Here is a 24,906-nt window from a genome sequence, read left to right on the forward strand (position 1 = left end):
TCTCTTCCAAACATGTGTGTTAATTCATCCACCAGAGTGGCGAGGCGTTTGGCATCTTCCAAACAGAAACATACACACAGTTTTGATACAGAAGATTCGTTGGAACATTATGAGTACATGATTAGAATGCTTGCATGGCAATGCAAGTAGTGGTGATTGTACATGTATCAAGACAACAATGGTTAGGGAGAAACAGACGGAAATATTGTATGGTTGAAATCGCGTTCCTTTAGAGAAAGAAAACGAGATGCTCTTGTTGTCTTGTCCACTCTGATGGACGACGAACACACACGTGTTTGGAAGAGACGGCGTCAGGCTCTTACAAGATTTTCAGCAGAGTTAGCTCGGACGTAAGGAAAAAGTTTTTTTTTTAAATTCACCATAAATCGAAATATTGTGCTAGAGACTTCTTGTTTGTTGCACAATGAAGGTAAATGATTGAATGTTACTAGAATGTAAGAGGTTTAGCTTACAATTGCATTTTTCTACCATTTCGGTCGAGTCAAAGTTGACCGAAGGTTGAAATTTTGGCACTTATCGTGATTTATATGAAAATATGCCAAAACTAATAAAAGCTACAACCATGAGCTATTTTTTGTTGAATTCTAAATGAAATTGTGCACATTTTGATATATAAAACTTAATGTAACGACTAATATAAAACAGTGCAAAAATTAAGACAAAGTGACTACAGAATTTCTGAGATTTTCAGCAGAGTTAGCACGGACGTAAGGAAAAAGTTTTTTTAAAAAATTCACCATAAATCAAAATATTGTGCTAGAGACTTCTCGTTTGTTGCAAAATGAAGGTAAATGATTGAATATTACTAGAATGTAAGAGGTTTAGCTTACAATTGCATTTTTCTACCATTTCGGTCGAGTCAAAGTCAACCGAAGGTTGAAATTTTGGCACTTATTGTGATTTATATGAAAATATGTCAAAATTAATAAAAGCTACAACCATGAGTTATTTTTTGTTGTATTCTGCATGACACTGTGCACATTTTCATATATAAAACTTTATGTAAAGGCTAATAGAAAATGGTGCAAAAAAGTATGACAAAGTGACTAAAGAATTTCTGAGATTTTCAGCAGAGTTAGCTGATGCTTTCTTTTGGGATTTTGAAAGAAATTCGCGCCTATGTGGGCTTTCCAGCTGGGTCACGCTTGTAAACAAAACAACAGCGTGATCCGTGAACTCCCAGCATCCCTCAAGGTGCATGATTTAAAATTTTTTCTTCGAGGCCTATAAGTATTTTTCCACTATTTAAAAACTTTTTGTAAAACGATGTATGTTACGTCCACTTTTATCAGACAATTTTTTGTCGACGTAAAATACGTCCAGTCGGCATTTAAGGGTTAATGATTCGCTCTGCATGTTTTATGCGAGATGCTGAATAATATATGGCAAAATCATCCACATAAAAGTTACTTTTAATTCCGATAGGTAGATTATTGCTAATATCATTTGTTGCTAAAGTAAACAGTGTGCCACTAAGGACCCTTCCTTGTGGAACACCATTTTCAAGTGGAAATGTACTTGACAATACATCATCAATTCTCACTTGAGAAGTGCGATTTGTCAGAAAGTTTTTGATAAACCTAGGTAAATGTCCACGGATGCTACTTTTATGTAATGCTTTTAATATTGCATATCTCCTTGTAGTATCATATGCCTTTTCAATGTCAAAAAAGACAGCTATAGTAATTCGCTTTTGTTCAAATCCTCTTCGTATGTGGTCTTCCAAGTTAGACAGAGAATCCAGTAGATCTGTTACATTATGACCCAAATTGAGTGGGAGTCAAAATTTTATTTTCTCAAATGTGCCACGTTAGTCGAGCATTTACCATTTTTTCTAGTAATTTGCATAAACAACTAGTTAAAGAAATTGGTCTGTAATTGTTTACATTACTAGGATCTTTTCCAGGTTTGGGGACAGGAATAATTATAGCTTTACGCCATTCACTAGGAAATAAATTTCAAAGCCGTAAGTAGTTACAAAACTCTAATAAGTATGTCTTTGCCAAAGGTGCTAAATGGCAGATCATTTCAAAACAAATACTGTCACCTCCAGGGACAGATTTATTGCTGTTCAACAGAGCAAATTCCAACTCTTCCATATTAAATTTTCTATTATAATATATATCTTCTATTGTTTCAAAATTTATTGTTATTAATTCTATACTATTTTTCTTTGTGCGGAAATGCTCACCCAAATTTTTGTCACTACTTACTTTTGCTAAAATTTCTCCTATTACATTACTTATTTCTTTAGGATCTAGTATTATTTTCCCATCTTTTATTACGGCATGTCTGGGTGGTTTAACATGGGTACCATTTATTTTCCTGAATTTTTCCCATATTTTTTGCATGGAAGTATTATTAGAGAGATCTGATACATATATCCTCCATGAAACGATTCTTCCTTGAATTACTTCTCTTTTAAATTTTGCAGATATTTTGTTCTACAGAGGTTTTAATGTATCAGTTTCTAATAATAATAATATAGTCATTTGTTGTAAAGTTCCTTCTAATATCGGTAATGTTTTGTTTATTTTATTGAACTTTCTATTCAAATTATCTAATCGTCTTCCAATTTGGCATTTGATTTTTATTAGTTCTGTTAGTTTTTCAGACCACCATGGGACTTTGTGTTTTGTTGGACGAGATTTGGATTTTGGTATTGCTTTATCAGCAGCAATTTTAATGAAATCAACAAGAAATTTATTAGTTTCATTCTGGTCTTTTAAATATTCAAATGGTGGGATATTCCTAGTGTGGAATTCATACTGCTCCCAATCTGCTTTATAAATATTGAGGGATATGCTTGGTGGGATTATTTTGCAATAATGAAATTAATATTGGGAAATGATCACTTGTATGCAAGTTGTCAACTGTATTCCAATCCAATCTGTCAACTATGTTTGTTGTACAGAGAAGTCGATTGAGGAAAATGTTTCATGTGTTTTAGAAAAATATGTGCTGATTTTGTTATCATTTATACAGCACATGTCATAAGAATCTATGAATTCTTCTATTTTTGTTACTGCTCTATTTGAGTCTGTAAAATAACATTCCCACATCGGGTTGTGGGCATTAAAATCACCTACTATTAATGTAGGTTCCTTGGCATTATTAAGTAATTCTTTAAGTTTGTCAAAGTCATAATTTTTATTGGGTTGGTTGTATAAATTATAAATTACATACTTATCCCTTTTTATTCGTATTCTAATACTCAATATTTGCAGATCAGTAAAGGATACAAGTACTTTGTCAAAACATACTTTGTTATGTACATATATAGCAGTACCTAAATTTCCTTCTTCCTCTCTAGATGAGGATGCTAAGTTATATTTACCTATTGTTGATATTGTTTTGTTGACATGTTGTCAACATAATATCATTGGTTCATATTCTTTTAGTAATCATTGTATTTCTCCTAGGTGTAATCTGGTCTGCAGACCATTTACGTTCCATTGTATAACATAGCTATTGAAAATATTTTAATATAGCGGTCGAGTTTTACTCTTCTTTTTTGTAATATCAACTTGGATTTTTTCTAATAATTTACTCACGACATTCATTTGTTTTTCTTTATAATATACTAAGTGCTCAATGCACATGCAACCTTTTTCATGGGTACTCAAACCTGTGGTTTCTTTTTTTCTATATTTCATAAAATTTCTTATAATGTTTGTTAAACCATCTTTTGTTATGTTTTTTGTTATTATTGCACAATGCAATGAAACAATCATTGCATCCACAACTGTTCTCATGTATATTTCTTTCTTTACTTGTTCTTGTTGTACCAATTATTGGCGATGGAGTAATCTCTCCTCTTTTGACATACAGTGAACCCCCGTGTTATCATCCGTAATGCTTAAAACCCCTCTAAAAACACTTAGAACTGTCCATTTTGATAGCTTAAACCAAGAAAAACCCTGTAAAAATGCATATACCTGAGTATTTTAATAGTTTTATCACAAAAAGTTTTATTCATGAAAATTATATGAAAATACAGTAATTAAAGAATTTTAGTGAAAAATAAATGATGGCTAGATATGTTCCACAGAGAAAACCGTGAATCTGAGTCCGAACCATGAGAACACGAACTTTACTTTTTGTTGTTTTTTGTTTCCACTTCTTCATCTGTATCCATTTTTACTATTATTTTAGGAGATTTATATTCTTAACTTGTTTTTGTTCTTTCTTCATATCTTTTGTCTTTGATTTGACCAATGTTTCTCTAATAATTGTTGGTTTCTTTGTTTTGGGTGGTGTTCTTTCCAATGGCCTTTTTTATCTTTAATTTCCAGTCTATCAGGTCCATCCCCTGTTGCTTCCGTAGTAGCGTCCTCCTGTGTTCCTATTTGCATTAATATTTCAAATGAATTGGATAAAATGTTATCCATATCATTAGTACCTGTGTCTTTATTTTTTACCATTTTAGTTTTATTTCTCTTGAGCATTGATTTCTTCTTGTGATTTACTTTTCTGTGCTCTGTTACTTCTATTTCTATGCATTTTTGTTTCATTATTGTCCTGTTATTGAAGAATATGTATGTTTCTTAGATGGATCTTGAATTCCTCTCACTTTTAATTCGTATTTAGCCTCTTTTATAGACACCCCTGTTCGTTCTTGTAACATTTTCAATTCTGTATTGTATATACAGTATAGTACATACATTCTTTGGACCTTGCATGATGATCTTGTCCACAGTTTACACACTTTGGCTTACTAAATTTCCTTTGTGTGGCATGTTCATCAGATCCACAATAAGCACATATAGGCTCATTACGACAGTTTTTCTTCGTATGTCCATATTTACTACAATTTTGACATTGTAGTGGCTTTGGAACATAAGGTCTCAGTTCTCTATTTTGGCCCAAAATTTTTATTTTTTGAGGTATATCTTGACCCTCAAATTTTATTTTTGTAATTCTTAATACTTTATGATTCTGTTTACTTGGTATTACATATACCTCACAATCTTGGACTTTGGAATATCTCATGTTAAGAGAGTCCAACAGCATATTCTTATCAACTGGTTCATCATTATTTTCAGGAAGTACAATAGTACCCTGAATGCTGTTCATAGTGTCATGCTTCTTTACTTTTACATTCGTACTGTCGATACATTTTATGGATAGATAGTCATCAGACTGGTTTTTTGTCGTGACTTCTATAAGCCACATCTTCATTTTTAATTGTCTGAATGACACTTCTGTCATTGAATGTCTTTTTAATAAGAAGTTTTCCAACTTTAGGGCTGAAATTTGTTGTTTTGTTTCCATGGTTGGAAACTTTGACCAACTTCCATTCCCAAAGAGGGAGTCGAAATGAATCAAGGATGGGTCAACACAATATTTACTTTTTTTGGATTTGTTGTGTACTGGAGCATAAGGTTCCAGTGTGATTACATTTGGATTCTTTTTTTATTTTTTTAAAGAAAGGTTGTTAGGGGAGGTTCCAGAGGTTGTCAACTGTGCCGAGTCACTACCATCAAAGGGCCCAGGGGTACTGGAATCTTTATTTTCACTTAGCATAAAGATTTGAGGGAGAAAAAAAAATTACCCCAAAAACCTTAAAAAGATATCATCAGCTTTTCATGGAGTTTTATTCTTCCACCAATGGCAAAGTGAGAACCGACTCCCAAATGCCCGCTCCCTACCCTACCCCATAGGGGATGGCACAACATAATTAGAGTGGCCCAAGTGTAAGCCCAACCTGCTTATTAGGACTGAGAGTATTACAAGAATACAATCATCCCCACCCTAATCATGTTATGGGCAAACTGGATAGAATGCCGAGAGTCCTATCCCCAGAACCAGACCCCCCTGGAATCCGTGGTCCAGCCCTAAAGAATAGTTCTGCCTTTGAACTATAAATCTGATAATTCTCAGGTCTGAACATTATTGGGCAGTTGATGGTCCTACCACAATCCCGCTATTTAGCTTCGGACATAAACCCAATCCCAGCTATGATATATTTTCCCATTTATCAGGTCCTATAAATTTAAGAAAAGTGGAAAATTCCACAAAAAATAATCCAAACATATGTAGAATGATATATGGGACTCTTGGACTCAAATCCGGGAACAAATTCCTGGGGTTCAAGAGCCCCCTCACCATGTCAAGGTGGTCCCATATCGACGGGGTATCTAGGCAAGAGGTGACCCCCAAAAAATCCAAAGAAAAGTATTCCAGGATATGAGGGCAATCCTTCAATTTACGGGCATGAGCTCCTACTGCCCAGTCGAGAAAGCTAAGAACTTCCAAGACCTTGAATAAGTGTTTGATAAGGTGATCCAATTCTGAGGATGAGAACAAAATCTTGGCTGAACTGAATGCCGGCTGTCTGAAGGAGTCAATTAACCCGAAGAAGTCTCTCTGGGAGGAGGCAGAAGCTCCCATGGATGGGGCCTCTGCAGTCACATAAGAAAGGTGTTTTCTCTGCGACAATCTAGATGGAGGACAACTAAGAGAGGCTCTTCCCTGCTCCCTCTTGCTCAAGAGCCAGTTTTCCACCTCACGGAGAGCTTTCTTAGCTGAGGAGGACAGCACCATTTTAGGAAGTCTCGAAGAGATTATCCATTAAGTACGCTGAAGCCGGAGAAGCCAGAGCCCCAGGAGAGAAGTCTGGAAAAGTCACCAGCAAAAATCTGAGTAAAGAGGCATACGCTGAAGGAGGGGTAACAGAATCCACTTCTTTCTCAGAAGAAGAAGAAACTGGCAACAGTTCCATAATGGGCTGGGGGGCCGATGGTGCTTTCTGAATCAAACCCAGGATATTATGCAATTTGTATTTGATCGACTGAAAAGAAGGATCCAAAACAGAGGGAGCCTGTTGCGCTGGAGCTAGAGAAGATGAAGAAAAAGAAGTAACTGAGAACGAAACTGCAACTGCAGGAGTAGGCAGCACAGAAGGAGACACGGGCGCTGCCGAAGGAACAGACAAAATCTGGCGCTCGGAAGCGGAAACTGACTTGGGTGCCAACAGAAGGTCTTGCTGCAAATGGTGAACGGGCACCAATGGGCTCTTGGGAGCCTATGAGCGCTTGGGAGCCAATGAGCACTTGGGAGCCAATGGGCACGTGTGCCAGCAGCTGCTCAGGAGCCCAAGTGCGCTCAGCTAAAAGGCTCTCAGGAGACAATGGTCGCACAGAAGACGAAGGGCGCTCGGAAAGACCCACACAACAAGGAGCAGCACATTCACCAGAGAAGAAAGTTCTGGCGACACTGGGCGCATTGGCGCCAAAGACCACTTCTCGGCCAAAGGACATTCAGGTAAAGCTGATTGCTCAGGCGCTACAGGAACAGGAGCTGGGCGCATGGGCGCTGGTGAGAGTTCCGACATCACTATCTGCCTATGCAAACCCTCTGAAGCTAAAGATGGGTGCTTAGAAGAGGATGAAGTTCTTGATGCAGAAGAGCGCTTACGAGCAGTAGCGGGCTTAGAAGGCTGAACTTGTCCCACTAACTTTGGATGATCCTGGGAGAAACATTCTAGACTGTCCCAAAAGCTAAAGGAAGGAAGATGTTCTAGAGAAGTTTCTTTAACCTTCTTAACAGGAACTGCAGGAGGCTGAGAAGCACCCAGGGTGCGCCTCTTCAGAGGGCGAGAGTCACCTTGAAAATGCCATTGTCGCCTAGGACTGGAGTCATTGCTGGAAATACGAGATGATAAACGATCCACTTCCATAGACACCTTTCCAGCGGTGCTCTGTCGTAACCTGGGAATCAGCAACAGATCCACGATTAAGGAATAGACTGCCTGTGGGCAGACCCCACCGACCTCCTTTAGGATGCCAGTTTGGCTCCTCCCAGGTTTAGGGGAGTTTGCCAGGGACCTTGGCCAGGAGAATCGGCTGGACAGACAACCACCCCCTCCACTAACACTTCAACATCACCTTTCATGTTCATGTTGTCCATCAGGACTTTAACAGAAGCACCAACTTTCTCCATCGTATTAACAAGTAAAACAAACTTAAGATTAATTCTAGACTTAAGGCTGGTAATGAGGTCGGGATCAGAAGTAAGGGAGCCAGGGTGCAGAGTGATTGGTACAGATTGAGACGGGGGATCAGGTGAAACAATAAACGAAGAATCAGAATTATCAGAAAAAGATTTTGTGGACACCTGACTACCTAAATGACTACTCAAGGTCTTCCACATTTTAGAATCCCATGAAACACATTCCTCACAAGTCAATTCAGGGGAACATATTTAACCCCTGCAAAATGTACAAAGAGTATGAGGGTCATAGCAGGCTTTAATCAGTCTCGTATTGCAGCCTTTACTGCAATACCTAAAACTTTGAGAGCCCGAATCGGACATTGTCATGAGTCAAAGAAAATCTCAAAAATCGTCAAAATAGGTAATACTGGTCTCCAGTAAAAACCCGACACTATCTAATTGTGCCGAAAAAGGCTACCATAAAGAGAACATTTCACCAATGATTCCAAGACCAAAAGAGAAGATAAATTCCAAAATACCGCTGCTGCCAATCACTGTTACCACAGCCATCAGTCGGCAGAAACATATTGAGGTCTTTTGCTAAGCTGGTTCCTCTCTTACCCCGAAAGTGGGCGGGGTCACTCGCCTAGCCAAAAAAAAAAAGTAGCACTACTGCAAATTTCAAAATTCTAGCTGCCGGTTAATAGAAACTAACAGCTATGTAATTACTTGGTAAGTGGCTTATATAAAAACAAGTAATACATGTATAAACCTAATTCCTTTTTCCTATCCTCCCAATACTGTGCACAAATTAAACCTCACAATACATTAAGAAATAGACTTCAAGTTCTAACTGAACCTATTCAGGGTAAAAGGAGAAAAGAATTATAAAAAAAAATATAAGTTTCAGGGCAAAAACTACTCTTTTGTGAGGATGTACTATAATAACCTTTAACATGATGTTATCGAGTTTATGATTTAAAACAATTCTTCTCCACTGTGAAACAATACCAAGCAGTTTCTATAATTATTTAAAGACTGTACACATTATCTTTGAAGACCTAGTCCCACACAAATTAGCAAGTGCCAGGAAACAGATCACACTCAAGTTTAGATATCTTCCTACAGCAAAATTTAAAACTCCATAACCCATGGAAAATACAATGGTCTGCACAATGAATTACATACACTGCAATACTTACTTCCCTGTAGCGGAATTTCCTCTACTTCCACAGAATATGTATGTGAATCCATTCCAACAAACTAAGAGTTCCACAGACGCTACAAGATCTGCTACTAATAAATCAACCTCAAGTGTGATTACTAAAAATCTTAAAACAACACCACCATGGTTTCACAACACAACCTGAAAAAGGAGACAATATTTTTCTATACAATTCTATTAACAGGTTCACTATACTGTACAGGGAATAATGCAACACAGTGCTGTTATTTTATAACTGTCTGGTAAACTAAATAATCTGTGCTAGTATTATATAATACAAGGTATCCTAATAAAATATGATAACACTAATCAAAGCACTCATAAAAATCAGATAAGGAAAATACAGTACTTACCTTATCTAATAATCTGCACTTCTGAGATATCAAGAAATGTTAAATGAAAAAAAAAATCACTGTGGTAATAAAAATGACATTATGATAAAAATGACATTTTTATAATAAAATAAGGTTTTATGTATACTTACCAAGTAATTACATAGCTATAGTTTCTACTTTACATGGCAGTCTAAGAATTGAAAATTCATGGTATCGCTCTTTTGTTTTGGTGCAGGTAAGTGCCCCGTCTACTTTCAGGGAAGAATAGGTACAACATAGCTAAAGAGCTCTGTTCATGTAATTACTTGGTAAGTACAGTATATATAAAACCTTATTTCATTATAAAAATATGTGACACTTACCAAGTAATTACAAAGCTGAATCCCACATTGACAGGAGGTGGGAAGAACGAACATGTACTATTCAGACAACATTATAAAGGAATGCATTTGAAATAGAAAAAGGCTAGCATTCTGGTACTGTAATGCTTGTTGTGACCTTACCTGGGGAGAGAGCAAGCGCAGGGAGTAGTTCTATGACTCGACAAAGCTTAAACAAAACAATTGCCCTTGCCCTGGGCGACACATAGACTTCGACTAACACACGACCATAAAACTATATTACCTGTACACCATTTAAAACGTACACTGTACAGTATTACCCATCCGTAAAAAATGAAGATCAGAGGACACTCCAGGTACTAAGTACCCCTGGCTTTCCAAAAACTCAACAACCTTAACCAAGGCAACAAGATAGAGAAATAGGAGGAGGATCACTCCTACCCCTCATTCCCTAGTGCCACGCCAGCCGCGGAGAGCGGACCCAGCAAACTGCACTCCTCAAACACAGTTTCGACGTCCCACAAATAATAGTTGGCGAAGACCGAGCGACATCTCCAATAAGTTGATTGGATTATGGTAGCTACAGAGAGGTTGCGTTTAAAAGCTAACGAAGTGGCTACTGCCCGTACTTCACATGGATTTACCTTTAACAATGGTAAACTATTCTCCTGAATTCCCAAGTGAGACTCTACAATAATCTCTCTCAAAAGAAAGAGATAGCATTCTTGGAGAGAGGATGTAAAGGGTTCCTAACAGAACACCAGAGGTTACGAGAATCCCCTCTGATATTCTTGGTTCTCTCAATGTAGAATCTTAATGCTTTCACTGGGCATAAAACTCTCTCTTGTTCCGAAAGTCCCACTAGTTCTGCAAGACTCTGGATGGAAAAAGAACGAGGCCAAGGGTTAGGCGGGCTCTCGTTTTTGACTAAGAAGCCTAAAATGTTTGAGAAAATAGCTGTCTCTTGTGAAAAACCAACCTGTTTGTTCAGGGCTTGCAACTCGCTGATTCTTTTCGCTGTGGCTAACGCGACTGAGAAAAGTGTTTTTCTAGACAGATCCCTAAAGAAGGATGCCTGCATAGGTTCAAAAGGAGGGCCTGACAACCAATGCAAAACTACGTCTAGGTTCCAAGACACTGGCTGCTAAGACTTACGTTTCCTGGTGTCAAAAGACTTGATTAAGTCTGAAATGTCAGGGTCTGAAGAGATGTGACGTCGAAAGGCCTCTCAAAGATGCTAGGTAAAGTAAAAATTCGGCTAGTTGGACTACAGAAGTAGAAGAAGAAATGTTATGTTCTTTACACCATCCCCTAAAAACTGCCCACTTAGCCTGGTAAAGCCTTGAAGAAGATTCGCGTCTACATTTTGCTATAGCATTCGCAACTTCTCTTGAAAATCCTTTTGCTCTGACCAACTTCCTGGCAGTTTGAAGCCTGTCAGAGCAAGAGTGGACAAACCTTGATGATATCTGTTGAAGCGAGGTTGTCTGATAAGATCTTTCCTCTGGGAGGAGCCACGGAAAGTCCAACAGAAGTTCTAGAAGGTCTGGAAACCACTCCTTTTAAGGCCAAAAAGGAGCTACTAGGATCATCGATGTGTGATAAGACGTCTTGAATTTGTTGACCACGTCTCTTACTAGACTAAATGGAGGGAGGGCATACATTTCCAGATGTGACCAATCCTGAAGCATTGCATCCGTTGCTCATGCCTGAGGGTCTGGCGCCGGAGAGCAATATAGGGGGAGGCGATGGTCCTGGACACTGCAAACAAGTCTATCTACGGTGTTCCCCCGTTTCCACAGGTCAGTGCACACCTGTGGGTTCAGCGACCATTCCATGGGTAGAACCTGCTTGCAACATCTCAATTCGTCCACTAATACGTTTAACTTGCCCTGAACATAGCGGCTAAGAATCTGTGTACTGTTGTTGTTGTGCGCCCAAAGAAGAAGATCCCTAGATAACTCGCACAGCGACAGAGAGTGAGTGCCTACTTGGTTTCGAATATAAACCAAAGCCATCGTTTTGTCAGAATGAACCACAATCACTGAGTTTCAAGTTACTGCAGCAAAATGTTGAGGCGCCAGGTGAACTGCCTTCAACTCTTTACATTTATGTGCAAATTCCTCTCTTGAAGGGACCACTTCCCTGACACTTCTAATCCTCTTAGTGTAGCTCCCCAACCTACGTCTGATGCGTCGGAGAACAATGAGAGGTTCGGTTCAGATGAGATAGGGACTTCCCTGAGTAGAACCTTCCTTCTACGAGCCACCACTGAAGATCTTTTATTACCTGTGTGATGGGGAATACAAAGGAATCTGGAAGAATCTTCCTGTTCCAATTGGCCTTCAGAAAAAACTGCAAAGGCCTTGCCCGCAGTCTTCCCAAAGGAACGAACATCTCTATGGAGGAGAGAGTCCCTAGAAGGCTAATCCAGTCGTTGGCCGAACAGGTTTGAAGACTCGGAAAATGACAGACTTTTTGGGTGCATGACAGTTTTCTTTTCTCTGATGGAAAAACCCAATAGTTATCTTCATCCCTAGGACTATCATCTGAGAAGGGACTAGCTGGGACTTTTCCTGGCTGATTAAAATGCCCAACTCCTGGGTTAACTGTAGGGTTTTGAGAAGGCCCCCCGTGCACTTCTCCTGGGATGATGATCGTAGGAGCCAGTCTTCCAGATATAGAAAAACTTTTGCGCCCATTAGATGAAGCCATTGAGATAGAGGAGCCAGAACCCGAAATTGGAAAACTTTGTCCTGAAAGAAGAATCTCAGAAATTTCCTGGAATCCTAGTGTACTGGGATATGAAAGTAAGCATAGAGCCCGAAATTGGAAGACTGTGTCCTGAAAGACGAATCTCAGAAATCTCCTGGAATCCTAGTGTATTGGGATATGAAAGTAAGCATCTCTCATGTCTATCGAGACCATCCAATCTTCTTGAGAAATTGCAGCGAGTACTGAGCTGTTCATCTGCATCCTGAACTTCGTGGTTTGGATGAAGATGTTCAGAGCGCTTACATCCAGGACTGGCCTCCAAACCCCGGAGGTTTTGGGGACTACAAAGAAGCGGTTGTAAAACCCCTCCGATGACAAGTCTTCTACCTGTTCTACAGCTCTCTTGTGGAGAAGAGCTGTGACTTCCTTTGAGAGGGCTGAAAACTTCTCTGAGCCTACCGAGTACGCCTTTAAGGCGATGGGCACAGGTGACAAAGGTGGGGTCTCCTCGAAGGGGATCGCATATCCTTCCTTGAGAACCCATAGTACCCATGGTTCTACCTATCTGGCCTCCCACTGTCTCCAGAAGTGTAGGAGTCGGCGCCCACAGGTAAACGGAGGACCGAAGTCTCACTTGCTAGAGACTGGTTTAGATGAGGACATCTTGCTGATAGGGCGGACTGATCTGGGATTTGTGCGTGTGTGCGAGGAAGCTCTTCCTCTGTTACCTTGAAAGGGCCGTGGCTGGAGAGGAGAGAAAGGCCGAGGATTAAGTGAAACCGCAGGTGTTCAGTTCGATTCCTTCGTTCTCTTGGACGACTGCGCTAGCAAGTCGTGAGTGGTCTTTTTTTGCAATTCCATAGCTACCCGCTCTAATACTGTTTGAGGAAAAAGGCTGGTACAGGCAGTCCCCGGTTTACGATGGGGGTTCCGTTCCTGCGCTGGTCATAAGCCGAAAATCGTCCTTAAGCCAAAAAATCATCAAAAATCGTCAAAAATCCTGAGAAAGCCTTACTTTTAATGCTTTGGGTATATTGAAAACGATGTAAACTGCATTTTTATTGAGTTTTTCAACAAAAAACCTCCAAATTTTGAGTATTCTGCCATTTTGTAGCCAAATTTCGTCTGTCAGATTGGCATCGTAAGCATCATAACCCAGGAACATGCGTCGTAAACCGGGAGATAATTTCTGAAGAATACATTTGAAAAGCATCTTAACCTTGGAACGTCGTAAGCCGAACCCATCGTAAGCCAGGGACTGCCTGTACTGTCCAGAGGAGTGAGAAGAAGCGCAGATCTCTGGGACGGTGTCACTCCTTTAGCGGTGAAAGAACACCACATGTCTCTTTTCTTTAGCATACATAATGAAAAAAGGACAGCTAACTTCTGTGCCCCATCTCGACCTGCCTTGTCTGCACACGACAGGACTCCGAGCCAGTCCGCTGCCAAGTTCCCTTGGAGGGTAGAACAATCCTCAGTTTTCTTGGTTAATGCGCCCACCGTCCAGTCAAGGAAACTGAAGATCTCGAATACTTTAAAAATATCCTCAACTAGGCGGTCAAGCTCAGAAGACGAAAACATAATTTTCGCTGTCTTGAAGGCTGAACGACGAGCAGGGTCAATCAGACTGGGAAATCCCCTTAAGAGGAAGCAGAAACTCCCAAAGAAAGAGCTTCCCTGGTTGCATAGAATACAGAATACAGTACACACCTCCTTTCGGAAAGCCGAGAAGGAGAACAAAATACAGCATTGCCCAACCCCCTCTTCTCAGACAACAAAGAGTCAATCGCCGACAATGCTTTCTTGAAAGAGATAGAGAGGACCATCTTCGGGTGTATAGTGATACTCGAGGATTGATGTAACAAGAACGATGATCCTGGGGGAAGAAGGAGGTGTGGTGGAGAAATATGATGGGTAGCAGAACAGAAAATAGTTCACTAATGAGGTGTAGGCTGATGAAGGCTGTTCTGGTTTGGGTTCCTCCTCTGCTGAGGATACAGTGGGAAGCACCAAATCCTGCTGCAGTTCTGATTTTGAAGACAAGGGTTTCTTCAATAGTTGCATGATGTTGTCTAAATGTTGGTGAATGGGAAGCAAACAAGTGTTTCGGGTGCCAATGCATCTGCAGCCTTCGCGTGATCAGCGCCAGGTAAAGAGGAGATGGTCTTGGAGATCTGTGAAACAGGAAGCGCCGAAACAGGTTGAACTGCAGCAACAGGGACGTCTGAATCTGAAGCCTCAGACTCGTATTCTAATACTGGAGAGCTGGGAGCCAACGGGATGTTTGAAGCTACAGCGTGAACTGAACCTGCAGCAGGCTTATGAGCTACTGGGAGCTCGGATCCAACTGGGGAGGGAAATCCCAAAGAGCGCTTATGAGCCAACTGGCGCTTGGGAGCTAATGGGGGCTTACGAGCCAATGTGAGATCAGTGTCCAAAGGAAGCTCCCTGTCGTCCTAATAGCTGCAAGAGGGCTCTTGATCCTTGGGGTCTAAAGAAATTTAGACACATAATCTTAGGACATAAAGTCAATGTACTTACTGATCACAAACCAATTTGTGATCTGTTTAAGAAGAGAACTTTTACAAATAACATGAAGTTCAATAGATGGTTCATTAGTGTGCTAGAATTTGCCCCAGAATTCATATATATCCCAGGAAAATTTAATACACTAGCAGATGCATTATCCAGATCTGAAGAAGAAACAAAGAAATGTATTACCACTAATACTTTTTGTTTTAGCTGTCAAGTGGTAGACTTAGATTTAGAAAGAGTACAAATACAACAAGGGATGGATACAGAAATCAGGCATATAATAGGACAATTAATGACAGATGAATCTTTAAAACCTGATTTTGTTTTAATCAATGGATTATTGTATAAAAGACCAACAGAGAAGAATGGTTATTCTCGTCTATACATCCCAAAAACACTAATCAGAGAAGTTTTAGAACTAACACACTCATACAAGTTAGCAGGACATCCTGGAATCAAAAAGACAAATAGAATCCTAACCAGAAACTATTTTTGGCCCCATTGTAGTGAAGATGCCAAGAACTTTGTACAAAATTGTGTAGTTTGTAATAGAAATAAAGGTAACGTAAATCCAAAAGCTCCACTTGAAAAATACCCATCGAAGCTGAATCCATTTCAGGTCGTATCTATGGACTTTTTAGGTCCATTTCCTACCACAGTTAGAGGGAATAAACAAATATTAGTCTTTTTAGACTATCTAACAAGATATGTAGAGATTGTACCAGTAAGAAATAGAGATGCAATTACAGTAGCAGAAGCTCTTAAATCTAGAATTATTACGAGACATTCATGTCCACAAGTTCTTCTTTCTGATAACGCAGCTGAATTTACTAGTGAACTTTTAAGGAAATTATGTGAATTTTATGAGATAAATAAATGTCAAATCACAGCATATAAACCTAGTTCAAATGGAGCAGTAGAGAGAATAAATCGTAAGATAAAGGATATCCTGAAAACTTAGCTTTGGAAGATGTACAGTTTACTATAAACAATACTGTAAATGAAACAGTAGGAGAATCACCACACTACTTGTTATACGGATACGAGAAGAGACTACCAAATACGTTACTAGATGATGCCACACCACCCCGACATACTTATAATTATGATGACTATATTGCCTGGAAAACTAGATGTATGTATGAAACGATCAAACAGACGAGGACTAGACTTAAGGAAGCTCAGAGTGTCCAAGCAAAATACTATGACAAAAATACAGCTAAACCAAAAATTGTAGTAGGCGCTCAGGTATATGTTCAGAATCATATTCCAGAAAGTCCTAATGTAAAGGTATCTCCAAAATTTCATGGTCCTTATACGGTATTAGAAGTGTTAAAGTTAAATAAGCTAAAGATCATAAGTGAGTGATCTAAAAGAAAGAATTGTTCATACCAATCATGTAAAGGTAATAAAAACAGACTCTTGGTCCAATAAAAGAATAGTTGAATTATTGAAAGAAGATAAACAGGAAATAATAAATAACAAACACAACTTAAGAAAAAGATAAATTTATGTAAAGTGTTGAACTATTATATATAAACAATAGGTAGACATTAAATTATCTCATGTATATAGAAGATCTGATAAGGCTTATCCTTACAGATACAAACATGCGGTTCTTCTTGGTTATCATAACACTGCTATATGTGTCATCCGAGGTGGTGATCAGGAAGGGTGCACTTCTAGAGAAAAAGGGATCTGTGAAATTAATAAAAGACTTGGGCATAGCGAGTATTGACATTACATCAGTGCTTATCAATGAAATGACATTGAAAGATGTTCAAAAGGAATTAAAATCATTAACCCTTAAACGCCGAGCCTCTATTTACGAAAGTGTCTGCCATATGGAAAGCTCTTAAATACAAGTTAACGCGCTGAAGCAGAAAAAAAGTTTTTTTCAAAAAATCACAGCACGCTTAGTTTTTAAAATTAAGAGTTTATTTTTGGCTCCTTTTTTTGACATTGCCTGACGTTTAGTATGCAACCATCAGAAATGAAAAAAAATATCATTATCATATATAAATATTGAAATATATGACAGCGCAAACAAAAATTTTATATATAATTGTATACAAATCACACTGTGAGCAAAAAGGTTAAAGCTAATGAGTTATTTTTTTTCTTTGTATTGTACACTAAATTGCGATGGTTTTGGTATATAACAAATTGTAAAACGATCAAAGCAACACAGACAAAATAATATCACAAAATGATGCATGAATTCGTAACAAGCGGACATAAAAAAATTTTTTTTTCAAAAATTCACCATAAATCGAAATATTGTGCTAGAGACTTCCTGTTTGTTGCAAAATGAAGGTAATTGATTGAATATTACTAGAATGTAAGAGTTTTAGCTTACAATTGCAGTTTTTGACCATTTTGGTCAAGTTAAAGTTGACCGAAGGTAGAATTTTTTCTATTTATCGTGATTTATATGAAAATATTTCAAAACTGATAAAAGCTGGAACCATGAGTTATTTTTTGTTGTATTCTACATGATATTGCACACATTTTCATATATAAAACTTTATGTAACGACTAATATAAAATGGTGCAAACATTACGACAAAGTGACGAAAGAATTTCTGAGATGTTCGGCCGAAAGTTACTCTTCAGGACGTAAGAAAATTTTTTTCAAAAATTCACCATAAATCGAAATATTGTGCTAGAGACTTCCAATTTATTGCAAAATGAAGGTAAATGATTGAATATTACTAGAATGTAAGATTTTTAGCTTACAATTGCATTTTCCGACCATTTTGGTTGAGTCAAAATTGACCAAAGGTTGAAATTTTGGCACCGTGATTTATATGAAAATATTTCAAAACTGATAGAAGCTACAACCATGAGTTATTTTTTGTTGTATTCTACATGAAATTGCGCACAATTTCATATATAAAACTTTATGTAACGACTAATATAAAACGGTGCAAACATTACGACAAAGTGACGAAAGAATTTCTGAGATGTTATTATTGAGTTATACAGTCCCAAGAAATGGATGTAAGGAAAAAGTTTTTTAAAAATTCACCATAAATCAAAATATTGTGCTAGAGACTTCCAATTTGTTGCAAAATGAAGATAAATGATTGAATATTACTAGAATGTAAGAGTTTTAGCTTAAAATTGCGCTTTTCGACCATTTCGGTTGAGTCAAAGTTGACCGAAGGTTGAAATTTTGGCACTTATCGTGATTTATATGAAAATATTTCCAAACTGATAAAAGCTACAACCATGGGTTGTTTTTTGCTGTATTTTACATGAAATTGCACACATTTTCATATATAAAACTTTATGCAACGGCTAATATAAAATGGTGCAAAAATTACAAAAAAATTTGTTAAAGAATTTCTGAAATTTTTATATAGTAGTTACTGCGCTTTGACGTAAGAAAAATTTTTTAAAATTCACCATAAATCGAAATACTGGGCTAGAGACTTCCAATTTGTTGCAAAATGAAGGTAAATGATTGAAAATTACTAGAATGTAAGAGTTTTAGCTTACAATTGCGTTTTTCGACCATTTCGATCGAGTCAAAAGTTGACTGAAGGTTGAAATTTTTGTAGTCGACGTCAAAATGTCCGCTCGTCACCCGACAGACAATTTTAGTCGACTTACGATACGTCCAGTCGGTGTTTAAGGGTTAATTAAGAAAAGTGAAAATAACAGTGTTTTACCATTGTTGGAAAAACTAGATAATGACATAGGAAGTGTGTTAAATACAAGATCCAAAAGATCCCTCTTACCTTTTATAGGGACAGCACTTAATTGTTTGGTGTTGCGACTGATTCTAATGTAAAGGGAGCGTGTAGACATACTAGAGAAATGGGCAGCAACAAGGGGCATTGTGTTAAATAGGGTAATTAATTCTCAAAACCTAAACAGTGAGGAATTTAAAAAAATAAAAGTATTCATTAATGCAGTGAATAGCAACATTACCAAAGAGATTAAGATAATAACAGATGAACAACATTTAAACACCTTTATGAACAATGTTAGAACTGTATTGCTATAGAGGGATGAATGAATTTTTATTTAGCATTTCCCAACGTCTTGTGTGTGTGTGAGAGAGAGAGAGAGAGAGAGAGAGAGAGAGAGAGAGAGAGAGAGAGAGAGAGAGAGAGAGAGAGAGAGAGAGAGAGAGAGAGAGAGAGTGTAATTGTCGTTAGTGAGTGTTTCGGTTGTTGGAAGAGGGATAAGGGTCGTTAATTGGAGTTTGTTTACGGCGCTGTATGTCTGTCTGTCGGTAGTTCAGTCTTGAGTTGAGGTTCAACTTTGAAAGTAGTCAGTTCAGTTCGTCTGAGTTTTTGATGCTGTTGTTATCGGTTCATGTGTCTCTCTTCCTTTTGTTATTGTATGTTCGTGAGTCGTGTGTTTTCCTGTTTAATGCCGTTTGTTGGTTGAGAGTCCGTTTTAGTTTTGTTTGTGTGGTTTTGTGTGCTGTGTTGGTGACCGTGGACCCTTAATCCATCTCCCAGCAACCGAGGATCAGGGTGAGTGTTCTATGTATCTGTGTTGTGTGTTGTTTTTGTGTTTTGAATTCCACCACATTATATTTGGCGCCCAACGTGGGGCAACTGGTGTTGCAGTTGCAATTAAGATTGGTGGTGGGTAGTGTGACTGGAAGAAAGGATGGAAGAGGAACTGGTGAGGTTGAGAGAGGAGAATGCATGGTTAAAGAGTGAGAATGAGAAATTGAGGCTTCAGTTGGAAGAGATGGGATCATTGGTAAAAGTGCAAAGAAGAAATGAAAGGGGAGATGAGTCAGAAGAGAGAATGGTAGAGAGGGTGGATAAAAAAGTTGGAGGGAATGATGAAAGGTGTGGAAGAAATGGTGAAAGGTATGTTCAAGGGTGTTTTTGGAGAAGGGGCTGTTGGAGGCAGGTCCTCTGGAACGTGAAGAGGCAAGAGAGAAAGAAAAGGAGGAAGAAGTGAATGGAAGCGTGAGTGATGAAAGTGATGTGGGAATAGGAAGTAAGAAACGAGAGAATGAAAGGCAGGGTAAGGAAAAGGGAATGAAAAGCAAGGGAAGGAACAGAGGAAAGTAAGGATAAGTCAGGGGAAGAAAAAAGGGAAGAAGGGAAAAGGAAAGGAAACTGGTAAGAAGGGTAAGGAAGTGGGAAAGGCAGGAAAGAAGGGAGAGGGGGTAAAGATAGTAGTGATAGTGAGGTGGATGGAGGTGAATGGATAAAAGTGGATAAAAAGAAGGGAAGAAGAGTGTAATGAGTAAGATGAATGTAAGTGCGGAAGTGGACTCTTTGTATTCGGAAGAGGGTATGAAAGGACAGAGTGAAAGTAGTGAAAGTGAGAGTGAAAGTGAGAAAGAAGTGAGAAAGGCTACGTATGTGAGGGAAGTACCCTGGTGTGAAAGGTATAATGAGTATGGAAGTAGGGACGTGCATGATTTCTTTAGGGAGTATGAAAGGTTTTGTCAGGATATGTATGGGGAGAGTAAGAGAGTGTGGGCACGAGAATTAGGAGAATATTTGACTGGGTTTTTGCTTGATATGTATAGGGTTATTATGAGTGTGGGGATGTTGAGTATGACAAGGTGAAAGCTAGACTAGTTGAGCAAGCGGGCGTATGAAAGCGAAAATTGTTAAGTATAAGAGGAAGAATGAATTTGATGAGGCAAGAATGAAAGCTGGGGAAACCTTGTCACTGTATGCTTGTAGGCTGGAGACATTGGCAGGAAGAAGTTTGGGGATGATGGGATAGATGAATGTAAGGAGTTAGTACGAAAGTTGTTAGAGACAGTGCCAGATGGAGTGAGAGAATTTGTGAACTTGAAGCGGAAGGAGAAGAAAAGATGGACGAGTGAAAGGTTAACTTGGGGAGAAATTTTGGAAATTGTAGAAGATTATGAGCTTGACAGGGTTATAAAAGAGAGCAGAAGTGTGAGTGTAAGGGCTGGGGTAGATGAGAGAGTGCCAGAGTTTGGAAGCTTTAGGGATGCAGTGTTGAGGGGCACAATGAGAATGGCAGATAGTGTAATAGATAGGAGTGTAAGAGCAAGTAATGTGGAGGTGCCAGTGAGGATGAATGGTGGGTTTGTAAGGGAACAACGGGTTGGACGAGTTAGGTATAGTAGTGTACAAAGGGGAAGGTCGGTGAGTGGAAGTCGAGCGAAGTGTTTTAGATGTGGAAAGGAAGGACATACAAAGAATGAGTGTAGGTGGGCTTTAGGAGCGTGTTTCGGGTGTGGGCAATCGGGACATTTGGTAAAATAGTGTACGAATGATAGGGGGGTTAAATGCTACAGGTGCGGACAGGTGGGTCATATTGCTAATGGTTGTAGGGGTACCCGAGTGAATGTAATATGTGGCAACTGTGGTAAGAATGGGCATTATGCGAGAATGTGTTCAGAACCAAGAGCGAAGTGTGTCGAATGTGGAATGGAAGGGCATGTATCAAGTGTATGTAGACGAAAGAGGGGTGCCTGTGACAGCGAATTCGGGAAACTGAGTGTGAAGGGGTTCAAATGGGTGGATCCTCTAGGATGCAAGCGGTGCGTGTGATGCATGTACGTGAGGGGTTGTTGCATGAGGGAGGCTTTGCTGGAAAGACTGACGAGTGCATGAGTGTGCAAGTGTGTTGTAAGGGAGTAAGATTGATTGCGTTAGTAGATACCGGGTGTAGTATGAATGTCATATTTAAGAATGGATGTGAGAAATTGAGGAATACGTGTGAAATTAGGAATTGTCAGGGGGAAGTAAGAGGGATTGGAAATTTAGGGGTAGCAGTGGTTGGAAGAGTGTGTGAACAGTTAGAAATTGGGGGTGTAATGATGGCTGAAAGTGATTTTTGTGTGATTGAGAGTACGAATGATAAATATGATATTTTGTTGGGATGTAAGTTTTTGAAAAAATGCGGGATGGTGGTCCGTCCTAGTATGAATGTAATTGAATTACGTATGAAAGGGGATGTGCTTGGGGATTTGTATTTGGGGAAGGATGGTAGGGTTGAGCAAAAATTGTGGAAGAGTGCCTGTAATTGCGACAGAGAGGGTAAAAGTGCCACATGAGATTGGAGAAGTTGTGAGTGTGAAAGTGGCATGGCCGGATAGCCTCGGGATAGCCAACAATGATAGTTGTGAGTATGTAGTTGAGGAATAGACGTAAATAAATTAGTCAAGGCAAATGTGTGTGTATATGATGGGGTTTTGAACATGGGAGATCCGAGGGTATATATAACGTCATTGCCGAGTGTCAGGAAGAAGCGAGTCCGAGGAATATGTGAGGGAGATTGCGTGGGGAATATTACGCACGTTGGTGAATGTGGATGATGAGAGGTAATGTGAAGGCACGGCAGGTGATGACAGGTGATTTGAAAGGAGTTAATGATTAGACGTATGAGGAGTTGAAAGAAAGAGTAAAGGTAGATGAAAATGTAAGTGATAACGAAAGAGAACGATTGAGGAGAATGTTGTGGGATAGGCAGGGGCGTTGAGTCGTGGAGACGAGGATTTTGGGGATCAAGCTTCCAGAATTTAAAATAGTTCTGGAAGACGACACCCACATATATCAGCGTCCCGACATTTTTCTCCGTCTATCAATCATGAGATAGAGGAGCAGTGTGAGGAGCTTGAGAGGGTGGGAGTGATTGAAAGGAGTCGAGCGCCTGGAATAGCCCCATTGTACCGATGCACGAAGCCAGATGGAAGTTTGCGAATGTGCGTGGATTATCGGAAGGTGAATGAAGTAACTGTGAAAGAGCGATTCCGATGAATGTGGTGTCTGATTGTGTGTACAAGATGAATGGAATGAAAGTGTTTACAAAATTAGATCTGGTAAGGGGCTATTACCAGATGCCTCTGGAGGAAGGGTGCAGGCATATTACGGCCTTTTCTAGTGGTTCCTGCCACTACCAGTTCTGAAGATTAAAATTCGGACTGGCTAATGCGCCTGCTGCCTTCCAAAGGGCAATGAATGTGGTTCTGGCTGGGTTTGATCGCAAGAAGGTAACTGTTTTTATAGATGACATTTTGATTGCGAGTGAGACTTTAGAAGAGAATATGGAACTGCTTGAACGAGTGTTAGAAAGGTTGGAAGAAGTAGGAATAAAAGTAAAACTTGGAAAGTGTGCTTGGTTGGCTGGGGAGGTGGAATTCCTAGGGCATATGGTGAGTGGAAGAGGTGTATGGAAGAGTGATAAGTTCGTGAACAAGGTAAGGGAATTTCCACGTCCCCGGACTGTGCGCGAGTTGAAAGGATTTCTAGGTTTAATTGAGTTTGGAAGGAAGTTTATAAGAGATTGTTCGGGGATTGGGAAACCACTGACTGAATGGACGGGGAAGAGAAACTGTGCAAGATTGAAATGGGATGAGCGAATGATCGAAGCGTTCGAGAGATTGAAAGAGGAGGCTGCAAGAGACGTGACGTTGGCTTTCCCGGACTATAGTGAGAATGCGAGTAAACTAGAACTGTATACGGATGCAAGTAAATATAGTATGGGAGGATGCCTGGTACAAATGCAGAAGGCGAATGGGGAAGAACAATTGAGAGTAATTGCGTATGTGAGCAAGGCGTTTGGAAGGGCAGAGTTGAAATATTCGGTGATTGAAAAGGAATTGGCTGCTATAAGGTTTTGTGTGAAAGCGTTGAAAGTGTTTTTGTATGGGGTATATTTTGTAATACGGACGGACCATCGACCGCTAGTATATATGGTTAAAAAGGAGAGTGCGAATGCTAGAACTGCGAGAACGATAGAGGATTTGAATGAGTTTAGTTTTAAGGTAGAGTATGTACAAGGTAGGCAGAATGTTGTTGCAGATGCTATGTCGCGTATGTGGACTGAACGAGATGATAGGGTTAGGAGCGACTGGGACCCGGACCGAGTACCTGTAGGATTTGTGGTAAAACAACAGTATGTAGGGGAGAATCGAGTGTGGGAATGTCTGTTTGGGGGGTTGAGTAATTTGGAAACAAATGGGTTGATTGACGGAGTACCTGCAAGCATGAATGAGTTACGTGAAAAGGTGATGAATGAAATGCCGGAAGGAGGAGTGTGCGAGGAAGGAAGGGAATTAGATGAGGAGGAAAAGTTAGTGAAAGTGTTGTTGGTAGTGGCTGAAATATTTAAAATTACAGTACAATTGTTCTTTGGATGGAATAGGCCGGTGGAGTATAAAGGAGGGGTGAATGAAAATGGTACGAATGTAATTTTAAATGTTCAATGTGGAAAGGATAATTGTAGCTGGCTGGTTAAGAAAGGTGATTGTGAGGAAAAATGAGGGAATAAGGGTGCGGTTGAGGATATCGTTGAAGATGAATGCGATGAGGATGGTTGTGAGGAAGCTAAGCAGGTGAGTGTAGCCGTGAGAGCGTGTATGCATGAAGCGAAAGGTAAATTAGTAACAAATGTAGTGGTGAATCAGAGTGAATATTGTAGTTTGGTAGATACGGGAGCACAAGTGTCGTTAGTGAGTAGTACAGTAGTGAGTGAATTGGAAAGGTGCGATTGGGATGTAAAAAGAAAATCAACGAGTGTAAGGATACATGGTTTGGGACAAGGGAGTGTGTTAGTATGGGAGGAGGTACAATTAAAAATTCAGTTAGGGGGATTTGAAATAATACATAATTTTGTAGTCATGGATGAGAATGATATGCCAACATGTTTTTTATTAGGGATTGATTTTATGAGAATGCATGATATAAGTGTGGATGTCGGGAGGAATTTTAGGAAAGGGCAGCAGGAAATAACGAAGGTTAAAGGAGGGGATGTGTCTAAAACTAGTTTTGTAGGTATGGTAGATATTGCAAGAAGTGAAAATGATTTGTTGAGTGAAGAGGAAATTAAG

At 39.3% G+C, this 24,906-nt stretch overlaps 1 protein-coding gene across 1 annotated transcript in view; it reads right to left on the bottom strand.

Annotated features, from left to right (window-relative positions):
* The window catches only part of LOC136835091 (transmembrane channel-like protein 5), a 617,814-nt gene that overhangs the window by 524,281 nt on the left and 68,627 nt on the right, over positions 1-24,906 (bottom strand). Inside the window, exon 2 of the mRNA XM_067098270.1 lies at positions 9,159-9,322. Coding sequence (XP_066954371.1) covers positions 9,159-9,210 — 52 coding nt within the window. The 5' untranslated portion in view covers positions 9,211-9,322. The remainder of the gene's footprint in view (positions 1-9,158; positions 9,323-24,906) is intronic.

This window comes from Macrobrachium rosenbergii, chromosome 54 (assembly GCF_040412425.1).
Source record: "Macrobrachium rosenbergii isolate ZJJX-2024 chromosome 54, ASM4041242v1, whole genome shotgun sequence".
Lineage (NCBI taxonomy): Eukaryota > Metazoa > Arthropoda > Malacostraca > Decapoda > Palaemonidae > Macrobrachium > Macrobrachium rosenbergii.